At 42.0% G+C, this 12609-nt stretch overlaps 1 protein-coding gene across 3 annotated transcripts in view; it reads right to left on the bottom strand.

Annotated features, from left to right (window-relative positions):
- Positions 1 to 1991: 1991 nt before the first annotated feature.
- Positions 1992 to 12609, bottom strand: part of SYTL4 (synaptotagmin like 4) — a 56209-nt gene continuing 45591 nt past the window's right edge. For all 3 annotated transcript variants that reach the window (XM_043459279.1, XM_043459281.1, XM_043459280.1), the window contains 4 exons: positions 8523 to 8631; positions 6578 to 6677; positions 5339 to 5547; positions 1992 to 3166 (listed from right to left, as the gene is read on the bottom strand). In XM_043459279.1, coding sequence (XP_043315214.1) covers positions 3018 to 3166; positions 5339 to 5547; positions 6578 to 6677; positions 8523 to 8631 — 567 coding nt within the window. In that variant the 3' untranslated portion in view covers positions 1992 to 3017. The remainder of the gene's footprint in view (positions 3167 to 5338; positions 5548 to 6577; positions 6678 to 8522; positions 8632 to 12609) is intronic.

Here is a 12609-nt window from a genome sequence, read left to right as displayed (position 1 = left end):
TTGAGATGGGTCACTAGGCATCTGGGTTATTTATCTCCCAAAACTAAATAGTGGAAGTAGGAGTAATAGAAAAGGCCCTCCCTCCTAGAGAAAGTAAAAGATCCAGAAAGAAACAGCAGAGGATGTCTTTCCTACCCTGTGTACTTTTCTCTCCTTCCTGAAGCTGCAGAGATGGGGTGGGGGAGTGGCTACAAATCTAAAGGAGGAGTTCTTTTGATACTTTAGAGAAAGACAAGCATTGGCACTTCTAAGGTGGGTTCTCATTCTCTCCTTATATACCAAACATACAGATCAATGCATCAGACCTCAGAGGAGGTATCAGGCAGTAATGAAGGGAGAGGGAAATTTTCTTTGAGTCAGCAAATGATGCTTAGGGAAGGGCATTTGTCACTTTGGTTCTTATCCTTGGAACCATGTGAAGAGCAACAACAAAGTCAGGACATCAGAGACAAAAGTGTCTAGAGAACTAAGGAATGCAAACACTTGACAAGGAAGAAAGTTTTATTGAAGCACACAGACATCTTGGCGGGGGTGAGGGTGGAGAACAAAGGAGCAAGTGACAGTCCAGGATCCCAAGTTATGCTTTGCAGTACAATATTAATCCACACCAATACTATTTTGTTCACTTCATACATACAACAGAAACCACAGTATCCACCCTGAATCCCTCAGCCTCATAGGCCAGGCAGCTGGCAGCTGACTCTACTGAAAGGAACTTCTTCTCCGGTATAGACTCCCTTTACAGATGACTTTGGGAAGGTACAATTGTGAGAATTAAAAGGTCAGTTTGGGACAGTGGGTTTCAGAAAATGAATCTTAGGTCAATAGACCCTTCTTAGGAAGGTTTCAACCCACCATACCCAGGTTACATCTAGGTCAACTTTGGGAAACAAGAGAAAAAATATAGGAACTGAAACCACTTCAAGAAGGAGGTCAGAAAAGCTGTGTTCTCTGAACACATTCTCTTGGACACTAACAGTGCCCAGCCTAGAGAAAACACTGGCCTGGTTTAGACCATAGCTGGCAATTTAGGCTAATACGACAGTTCAGTTCAGTTCAGTTGATCAGTTGTGTCTGACTCTTTGCAACACCATGGACTGCAGCATGCCAGGCTTCCCTGTCCATCACTAACTCCTGGAGCTTGTGCAAACTCATGTACATTGAGTCGGTGATGCCATCCAGCCATCTCATCCTCTGTCATCCTCCTCTCCTCCTGCCTTCAAACTTTCCCAGCATCAGGGTCTTTTCCAATGAGTCTGTTCTTCGCATCAGGTGGCCTAAGTATTGGAACTTTAGCTTCAGCATCAGTCCTTCCAATGAATATTCAGGACTGATTTCCTTTAGGATGGACTGGTTGGATCTCCTTGCAGTCCAAGGGACTCTCAAGAGTCTCCTCCAACACCACAGTTCAAAAGCATCAATTCTTCAGTGCTCAGTTTTCTTTATAGTCCAACTCTCACATCCATACATGACTACTGGGAAAGCCATAGCTTTGACTATATAGACCTTTGTCATCAAAGTAATGTTTCTGCTTCTTAATATGCTGTCTAGGTTGGTCATAACTTTCCTTCCAAAGAGCAAGCGTCTTTTAATTTGATGGCTGCAGTCACCATCTGCAGTGATTTTGGAGCCCCCCAAAATATAAAGTTTGTCACTGTTCCCATTGTTTCCCCATCTATTTCCCATGAAGTGATGGGACCAGCTGCCATGAGCTTAGTTCTCTGAATGTTGAGCTTTAAGCCAACTTTTTCACTCTCCTCTTTCACTTTTATCAAGAGGCTCTTTAGTTCTTCTTTGCTTTCTGCCATAAGGGTGGTGTCATCTGCATATCTGAGGTTATTGATATTTCTCCTGGCAATCTTGATTCCAGCTTGTGCTTCCTCCAGCCCAGCATTTCTCATGATGTACTCCGCATAAATGTTAAATAAGCAGGGTGACAATATACAGCCTTGACATACTCCTTTCCCAATTTGGAACCAGTCTGTTGTTGCACGTCTACTTCTAACTGTTGCTTCTTGACTTGCATACAGATTTCTCAAGAGGCAGGTCAGGTGGTCTGGTATTCCCATCTCTTTAAGAATTTTCCAGTTTGTTGTGATCCACACAAAGTGTGTAGACTGTAACACACAGCGGACACAAATGCTATGAAAGATGTGGGAGCGAATGTGGTATGTGGTATATGGTATGTCTTTTCTTTCATTATGAGCTTTCTAATGACTGCTATATCAGTTTAAAATGCAAAGAATCAGCACGGGCTGAGAGATGCTCCATTGCTTGTCCTCTGGGACCACTGAGAAGCCTGTACTGGGCATGCCTGTGACCTAGTCCAAAGGCCATTATCTAATTAAAGTGCTCTTCTAAAGCAACTCTATTATAAGGGTCCTGCAGAGGTCTAGGGAAGGTGTTCAAAATTGGAAGCAACTTAGACATCTTCTTAGCATTTCCAGGAAAACTATTAGACCCAAGCAAGGTGGAAACTGCTCCAACAAGAGTTAAAAGCCAAGTTTCAGAAATGTGTCAAGGTAGAAATGGAGTGAAAAGCATAAAGTGGAGGAGAAAGAAGGGACCAAGTCACCTCTCTCCAATCTTCTTCTGTCTTTAGTAAACCACCCCTGCTTCCCAGAGCCTTGGCCTCAGACCAGGCACACCCTGAAACACAGACCAGTACAAGTGCCAAAGGCAGCCAGGGCTTCCTATGAAAGGAGGAACCAGGATAGCAAGACAGGCGGTTAAAAAGTTGTTTTAAAAGATAAATTAATTAAATCTCATAAAGATAGAAGAATCATGGACTCTGGAAATATATAGTAGTTAATGCACAAATAAAAATATTTTTAAGAGACCCTTATTCTTGAGCCTCCTTTAAAAAGGGGAAGTCTACATCGCTCTAGTATAATGAGATCTGTAGAAATACACATTTATACACACACACACACACAAATTGTAAATCTTCGCCCTTGGTTTCTTCGCTTCCTCTGACTTGCCCTGGACAGGAATGGACCTGCAGAGAAGGACAGGGCTCACAAGCCCAGCTTCTGCTTGGCCATTGAGGAACGGAGTTGCAGAGTCCCTTCGGCCCAAGACCCTGGGTACTGTCGCATCTTCTGCCACAGGCTCACTTCTTCCCCAGTCGAGTCCATCCAGTCCACCACTTCCCCGTTACTGATCCCTGAGGAAAAACACCAGAGGAGGCTGAACAGAGACCCCACTCCTCAGCCCACCGGAGAAGATGGGTTATGCATTAAAGGCAACATCCCATAAAAGACAGTGTGCTATGAAGATGGGCTAATGGGGACAGTGTTCTGGGAACAGCTCCCTGTTGACTGCACTGCCATATTTCTCTGCTCCTGAGATTCCATCAAGAGACTTCAAGTTGATAAAACAGGGCTCCAAATGGCACACAGTAGCTCGAGACCTCTTATTCTAAGGTTATTACAGCTAGGGTCATTCTGTTACTGCCAAGTTCACTTATGATGGAAAGGGAGAGGAGGGGAATGCAAGGAAGGGAGGAAGAAAGAGGGAGAGAGGAAGGAAGGAGGGAGGAAAGGAGACAGAGAGGGTGAGAGGGAGGCAGAAAGAAAGAGGGCTGAACACTTTTATTTTCTAGCTGTAGACTCCAGGCTTGAAATTTGGATTATATGGGGCCTCATTTCTACTCTCTTGTACATTCATTCATTTAGGAAACATTTATCAAGTGGCTACTGTGTACTAAGTACTCTTCCAGACTCTGGAGGTACAGTGTGAACAACACAGAAAATGTTCTGCCTTCAGGCAACTTACGTTTGAATAGAGAAGATAGAAAATACAGAAGTAAACCAACAAGAGTGAGGTAAGCATCATAAAGCGAATAAACAGAGTGATTTGTAGTGCCTAGATCAGGGTCTCAGATGAAGTGGTCTTTGGGCCCCTCTGAGAAGGAGATATTTGAGTCAGGAGCTGAAGGACAGAAAGAAAGCAGCCCTTCCAGACAGATGGAACACTAATTGCAGAGGTTATAAAGTGGGGAGAAGCTTGGTATATTTGGAGAACAGAAAGCTAGTCACCATGTTTAGAGCACAGTGAGCAAGCAGTGTTACAGGACAGATAATAAATGAACAGAGGGTCCAGATCACACAGGGGCCTCTTGGCATGATGAGAACTTTGGGTTGTTTTCTAAGGGCAGTAGGAGCCCCTGAAGGGTTTTAAGCAGGGGACTGACATGAACCAGCTTACATTTGTAAGAACATCATTCTAGATTCTTTGTGTTAAATACTTTGTATGAATTAACAATATACAAGTAATAGTCACAGCCACAGGAATGTAGACTGTAGAGATAGAAAACAGTATTCAAGACTAAGCCTTGAGAACCACCAATATTCCAAGTTTGGCTAGAGAATGAGGATGCCCCAAAGAAAAGTGTGGTGTCAACAGAAGCTAAGTTATTTCAAGAAAAAGGGAGTGATCAGCTATGTTAAATAGCATGAAAATTCTAGAATGATGAAAACAAAATTTTGACACAAGCTGTTGCTCAGTGGAGTGGTGGGATAGAAGTGGGATCACAGTGGACTGAAGACTAAAGGAGACATGAGGACATGGGGACGACTCTTTTTCAGAGATTAGAGGGGGGACATGGACTCAAGAGAAGGTTTGTTTCTGTTTATTAAGACTAGAAATACCAGAGCATATCAACTTTCACCTCCAATAGAGAGGTAGAGAGAATAAAACTGATCAGACAGGAGAGACAGGAGATTCCAGAAGAAAGTTCATTGATAAGGTGAGGGTGTTGTGATCTAGAACACTTGGACAGAGCTTGGCCTTTGCTAGAAGGACCCCTTCTTTTACATAACAGGATGGAAGGTGGAAATCAGAGGAACAGATACAGGGACATTTGGGGATGTTTTTGGTGGGAAGCTGATGGCATTCCTGGGCATTCGGAGTACCATTTATCTGTACACCTGACAGTGCATGAGCTTGGCCTGCCTCCAGCCCTGCACATAGTAGGCACTCAGTAAATCCTGTCCGGATGTTCACTGAAAGGAAAGAAGACAACTCTTGACATAGAGGAGCTATGCAGCGAAAGTGGCTCAGTCATGTCCGACTCTTTGTGACCCCATGGACTATAGCCCACCAGGCTCCTCTGTCCATGGTGATTCTCCAGGCAAGAATACTGGAGTGGGTTGCCATGCCCTCCTCCAGGGGATCTTCCCGACCTGGGAATTGAACTCATGTCTCCTGCCTTATGGGCAGATTCTTTACTATCTGAGCCACCAGGGAAGCCCATGCAGGGAGAGGGATGGGTCTATTCAGATTGAAATATATAAGAGCCCCTGAAGACAGTGAGGGTGAGGGGAGAAGCTCTCACCTGTGCCGACACTCAGCCTGACCCCACCCAGGAAGTCATTGCTGGCCAGGGGCTCCCGGTCCCACACAGTCAGTTCCAGGCACATGTGTTGGAGATCTTCCAGCCTCACACCATTGTAGACAAATGTATGGTTATAGTGGGGATTCAGGGTCTTCTTCACCACAGGAGTTTTACGCTTACTGGCCTTGTTCCTCATGGGAAGGAGGTATCTGGCAGACAGTGTGGAGGAGTCAACAACCTACTCAAAGCTGGCAATATCTCTCTAAATTCCCCTTTCCTCTCCCACAGGCCTAGCCCAGGAAGGTGAGTCAACACTCGGATCCAAGAACACATATTCCCTCCTTTGAATCTGAGGAAACACAGTTCCTACCACCTCCACTAGATCATTCACCTGATTCAATGCCTTTAACCTGGAGAGAAAATTAACACAATGTTATTAGGGAGCTGTTGTCTATACTCCACCAAAAATGGGTTTTGAATATCTTGTTCCACCTCAATTGGGCAAAGTCCTCTTTAGTAAAAAAAAAAAAAAAAAACAAAAAACAATAATAAGTACTTCTTGTTGTTCAGTTGCCAAGTCATGTCCGACTCTGTGACCCCGTGGACTGCAGCATGACAGGCTTCCCTGTCCTTCACTATCTCCCAGAGTTCACTCAAATTCATCTGCATTGAATCGGTGATGCTATCTAACCATCTCATCCTCTATCGCCCTCTTCTCCTACCTTCAATCTTTACCAGCATCAAGGTCTTTTCCAATGAGCTGGCTGTTCACATCAGGTGGCCAAAGTATTGGCATTGTAATAAACATAGGCATTGCCAAACATGATTTCAAATTTGGTAGAGAACTGAAGTCAGTGGGGGTGAACTGTAAGTTGGGGAAAGCTGGCATTGCTTAAATACTGTGGGTAACAAAGTCCTGAGTCCCCATCTTGACAGTCAAGGAATGCATATTTTTATTCAGGATTAAGAGCACAAATCTATAACAAAGGAAAAGTCAGATCTAACTGTCCACCACTCTCCTTTTTGGAAATCAGCACTGCAGCCCAGTCCAAACTGAGCTCTGATCAGTGCCAACACAGTACTGGAGGCTGGGCCATTACCTAATTTCAAGAACAAAGTTGGCTGCTGGAGATGGCAGGACACACAGGGATAATATCCACAGAGAAAGGTTTAGCTGGATTCCTCTCTGAGCTCTCATGTCCTGAAACCGGTTAATTTGGTGCTGGTCCATGGACTCACCCCTTTACAAAGCTGTCTGAAGTCCCTCCTAATTTGGCAGCTGTCAGGTTCTTGGCTTCTTTGATCCACACCTGGAGCTCTCCCCCTTCCCCACCTTTACCTGGAAGGGATATCAGTCAAAGCAAATGAGTTCTGACACCTTCACATTTCTCTCAAGCTTTACCTATGTAGCACTTTCTCTCCTGGTTCCTGAAGACAGCCAGCTCCACAAAAAGTGGACCACACCTACCTTGTATTCGCAGTACCCAGCACAGTGCCTGACAGTGAGCAACAGGCACTCAAGTCATAACAAAAATAGCAATAAAGACTTACTGAAAACTGGCTATGTGCCATATTCTACATTAAGCATTTATTCCTCAAAACAATTCTATGAGATATAGACTATCATCCTCATTTTACATGTGAGAAGATTGAGGCATAAAGAAATAAAGTTGCCTGATATTTGTTGAATGATTGAAAAAAGGGAACTCCTCCACTTCTGTTCCGGATTCCATCCCCATGGCAACAAGACTCATCAGGCATCATCAATTTCAACCCCCAGCTTGCATTTTAATATCTTGTTCTCTACTGGTTCCATTCCTTTCAGTCTAAATAGATGCTAATCTCACTTATGCTTTTAAAAAATTCTTTTGAAAGAATATTTCCCTTCATCCTATCTCCTTTTCAAGCTCTCCTCTGTTGTGCTCTTTTCTCTCACCATCAATTTTCCTAGAAAATAGAGTCCACATGCATCACTTCTACTTCTTTGCCTCATTCACTCAGCCTAGTTTCTAGTGAAATCTGGCTTCTGCTTCCACTGAGATCCACTGAAAATGTAATCTAATGCCAAGGAGTTGTGTCTTCTCATTGGGCCTGACAGGCCAGTGGTATTTCAATACTGTTGACAACCCTTGCTCCCTTCATCAAGCTCTCTCCCAGCATGGCTCTCTTCTGATAAGCCTCTACCTCACTGGCTTCTCTTCCCCCTCTTCATACTTTACATTTTTCCCCATGGTTCTCTCCTTGCCTCTCTTCTCTAGTCATCCTGCACAGCCTCTTTGGAAATCTCATTGACTTCCCCAAATCCTACAGATTAGACCTTGCTGAAAGTAACTTTTTAAGAAATTTTTCTTAAAATTTCTTGATTTTCTTGTGTTGCCAAAGCATCAAGTTCAACTTCTTACCATTACGTGCATGGCCCTTTATAGCCAGGCTCCAACCCCATCAACAATTCCATCTCCACTCCCACATCTATATACCAGAACTCCAGCCCCACTTAACTAAGAAGTTAACTGCCTCACAGTCACACACCACCTCACATTTACCATGCTTTTTTTCCAACCTTTGCACCTGCTAGCTCCTCTTCTTAGAAAGTGCTCTTCTCACCCCATCCTCTTCCTTTTCTGCCTGGTAAAGTCTTAAGTAAAATACCATCATTACTTCCTCTTTAAAACTCTCCAAAATACAACCAGACAGAATTCATCACTCCTGTATCTATGTTCTTTGAGCAGATGACTGTCATTCTTTTTAAAATAAGCTGTTCAAGGGAGGGCAAAAATCATGTCTTATTCACCTACATATCCACAGTCACTAGTACAGTGCCTGGTGTGTTGACTTACTCTTCCTCAGCCTTCAACTTCCTGTCCCTTATACTTATACACCACCCTTTCCAACCACCTTCTCTCAGTCCTGAAGTTTCTGTCCTGTTCTGACTTCTTAGTAGCCTTCCAGAGCTGGACCAAGACCAAGTTAGTTTAATGGCATCAAAAAAAGACAAAACAAAAAAAATAATTTCAACTTGAAGGCATTCCCTTCTGGTTGAAAAACAGAAATGGCTTACTTACTACAGAAATCTCCCTTAGAAGATGATCCAGTGTGAATCATAATCTGGTCTCTCTAATAGTGCTAGCCACTGATCAAGTGCAGAAAACTAAGAGTTAAATCCAAGGCCCAAAAGAAAACTTACTCTTTTTCCGGTCACTTCCAATGGGGAGTTTGGAGGCTGGGATATATTTCAATGAAACCACCAACTCGCCTTTGTGTGTTGGCAAGCTAGTTGAGGACTCAGCACTGATCTGAAACACAGGGAAAACCAACAGGTCAGGCTGGGCTATTCAGACTGTTGAGACCTCTCACTGAGGCAATTCTAAAATTACCTGCAAGAAGAGCTTCACAGAATAAAAGTATCCTCCTCCTTATGAATACCATCCAGGATCCCTAGGCCATGGCAGCCACAGGATTCTAGGCAGTTTCTTCAGAAGGAGCTGCAGAAGAACTAACAAAGAGTCTTCTGTGATGCTGACTGTTTTCCTACTCTGGGGATACTGTTACTAGATTCCAAATACCCTTAAAGGTCTTCAAGCAAGGCTGTCATACAAACTGACAGGGGACCGACACCATGATGAAGAATCTTGCTACCAACATTGTTAGTGATAGCCCCAAAGTGGAAACAATCTAAATGTCAATCAATATAGGAAAGGTTAAATGAGTGATTTTAATGCCCTTGTATGGCATATGGCATGTGATCCTCAAAAAGGATGCAGTGAATCTCTACATGCTAACAGGGAAATATATCTAAGATGTACTGTTAAGTCAACAAAGCAAGATGCAGAAAAAGTATGCCACTTATATTAAAACATATTCTTACTTGTATATGTGAATATATATATGTTAATAATGATTATTATAATTATCACTCATACAGTACTTACTATATCTGCCAGGTACTGTTATAGTATTTTAAGTATATCATTTTGTTTAATCCCCAAGATACTCCCTATGACATGAGTACAATTACCCCCACTTTACAGATTATGGAACAGAGGAACAGAGAAGTTAAGTAACTTGCCCAAGGTCACATAGTAATTGGCAGAGCCAGGATTCAAATTCAGACAGACTCCATTCAGACAGACTCCAATTCAGAATCCATGCTTTTAACCACTATGCTACACTGCATAGAAAAACCCAGAAAGATACTGACAAACTTAACACTTGTATCTTCTAAAGAGGGGAGTAGAATGGGAAAGGAAAAATGGCTTTCACTTTTTACTCTCTCTATATCTATAGTGTCTTTTTAATGAGAATGGCAAGTATCACTTGTATGATTTTCAAAGATCGGAAGTCTTTTTTTTAAAAGAGAGCTTGCAGATATTTGAGGGCTCGGTGAAACTCTGTTACTAGGATTTGGATATGCTACAATTTTAATTTTATGTTACTTTTGGTTAATAACTCTCTCTACCACTAGAATCTAAATGTCAGGAGGACAGGAATCAAGTGTTTTTATCATTGTTCATCCTAGCATGCCGGACACTTAGCAATGTACCTGGCATATATAGGTGCTCTACAAATATTTCCTGAGAGAATGCAAGAGGGAATGAGTGGGTGTCAGGGATTAGCAGCAAGTGGCCATGAGCAGCAGGATGGTTTTGCTGGCTCTCTTGCCATGGCTGTGTTCCTTATGTCTTAGAATCCAGAGCATGAGCTGGTGCAGATCAGAGGTGCTCTTTCACTGCCTGTGTTCATGGGGGCTCCTCTAACATAGGGCCTCAGCTCTGAGTATAGCAATACAAGGAAGGCATAACCCCCATCAATCTGGAAAAATGTACCATATACCAAGAATGCACGGCAGTGTAATGGATGAAAGAGACATAGAAGAATAGGGAGGTGGATGCCAGGAAGAGAAAACTGAATGGAAGCAAACGGATCACTAGGGCAAGGAAAAAAAAAAAAAGAAAAATCAGAGACAATAAATGGAGAATGTTTTCAGTTAAAATATGCAATACTAGAGTGGTCTTTTTGTTGTTTATAAAATATCTATACAATTTGTTAGTCTCTAGATTGTGGGCTTCACTGGACTCTTAAAAATTAGGGTTTAACCTTAGCTGGAAATTGGCATAATTGGCATATTTGTTTCAAGAGCATATTTTCATTCTGGCTCAAAATAATTTCAAAGAGCAAACAGTTCCATTTCAGTGCAGGTTTTTCTTTTGTTGGAAGGCATTCTTTGTTGGCAGTAGTTCATGATGGTTTACAATGACATTTCCATTATAATTGTATCAACTGTAGGCCGTTGAGAGAATGACTTATATGCGAAATGCTTAAGAAATTCTAAATTTCTAATAATATGCTATAGTTTTATTATAATGGCTTTCCTATTTTTATTAGTATTTAAAGGGAGATTTTTAATGTTGTTACTATATTTTTGGAGGGCAGTAGCTTCAAAATACCAAATGCTCATTTCTTTGACTCAGCAATTTCACCACCAGAAATTTCTCCTACAGTTACACTCACAAAAGGACTAGATATAGCATACCATAGTTTTAACAGAGAAAAAAGAGGCAAAAAAATTAAATGCCCATCAGTGGGGGAACTGAAAATATAATACAGGTACATGAAGAATGTGTTATGTGTGCTTAGTCATTCAGTTGTCTCTGACTCTTTAAAATCCCATGGACTGTAGCCCACCAGACTCATCTGTTCCTGCGATTCTGCAGGCAAGAATACTGGAGTAGGTAGCCATTCCCTTCTCCGGGGGATCTTCTGGACCCAGGGATTAAAATCAGGTATCCTGCACTGCAGGCACATTCTTTACCATCTGAGTCACCAAGGAAGCCCACATGAAGAATACCATCCAGCAATTAAAATGAGATAAACCTGCAGTGATGGCATAAAAAAATGTCCATGATAAATGACAAAGTGTTAAATGAAAAAAATCAAGATATATATACACACAATGAGAAGAGCTCATTTGTGTAAAAAGGAAAAAATGTAAATCCATATTTATATATCTGTCCTGCTTAATACAAAATTTATATAAAGATATTCAAGCAGTCGATAACGCTGCTAACCTACTTTTCTTTTTATATACTTCTATATTGTTTTATGCAATCTCAAAAACAACAGAATGATCTCTGTTCGATTCCAAGGCAAACCATTCAATATCACAGTAATCCAAGTCTACGCCCTGACCAGTAACGCTGAAGAAGCTGAAGTTAAACAGTTCTGTGAAGACCTACAAGACCTTCTAGAACTAACACCCAAAAGAGATGTCCTTTTCATTAAAGGGGACTGGAATGCAAAAGTAGGAAGTCAAGAAACACCTGGAGTAACAGGCAAATTTGGCCTTGGAGTACAGAACGAAGCAGGGCAAAGGCTAATAGAGTTCTGCCAAGAGAACGCACTGGTCATAGCAAACACCCTCTTCCAACAACACAAGAGAGGACTCTACACATGGACATCACCAGATTGTCAACACCAAAATCAGATTGATTATATTCTTTGCAGCCAAAGATGGAGAAGCTCTATAGAGTCAGCAAAAACAAGACCGGGAGCTGACTGTGGCTCAGATCATGAACTGCTTATTGCCAAATTCAGACTGAAATTAAATAAAGTGGAGAAAACTACTAGACCATTCAGGTACCACCTAAATCAAATCCCTTATGACTATACAGTGGAAGTGAGAAATAGATTTAAGGGACTAGATCTGATAGAGTGCCTGATGAACTATGGACGGAGGTTCGTGACATTTTACAGGAGATAGGGATCAAGACCATCCCCATGGAAAAGAAATGCAAAAAACCAAAATGGCTGTCTGAGGAGGCCTTACAAATAGCTGTGAAAAGAAGGGAAGTGAAAAGCAAAGGAGAAAAGGAAAGATATACCCATTTGACTGCAGAGTTCCAAAGAATAGCAAGGAGAGATAAGAAAGCCTTCCTTAGCGATCAATGCAAAGAAATAGAGGAAAACAACAGAATGGGAAAGACTAGCAATCTCTTCAAGAAAAAGAGATACCATGGGAACATTTCATGCAAAGATGGGCTCAATAAAGGACAGAAATGGTATGGACCTAACAGAAGCAAAAGATATTAAGAAGAGGTGGCAAGAATACACAGAAGAACTGTACAAAAAAAGATCTTCACGACCCAGATAATCACGATGGTGTGATCACTCACCCAGAGCCAGACATCCTGGAATGTGAAGTTAAGTGGGCCTTAGGAAGCATCACTATGAACAATCTAGAGGAGGTGATGGAATTCCAGTTGAGCTACTTCAAA

This window comes from Cervus canadensis, chromosome X (genome assembly GCF_019320065.1).
Source record: "Cervus canadensis isolate Bull #8, Minnesota chromosome X, ASM1932006v1, whole genome shotgun sequence".
In the NCBI taxonomy this organism is placed as follows: Eukaryota; Metazoa; Chordata; class Mammalia; order Artiodactyla; family Cervidae; genus Cervus; species Cervus canadensis.
Note: the sequence above shows the minus strand (reverse complement) of the source record. Positions and strands in the feature narration are given on the sequence as shown.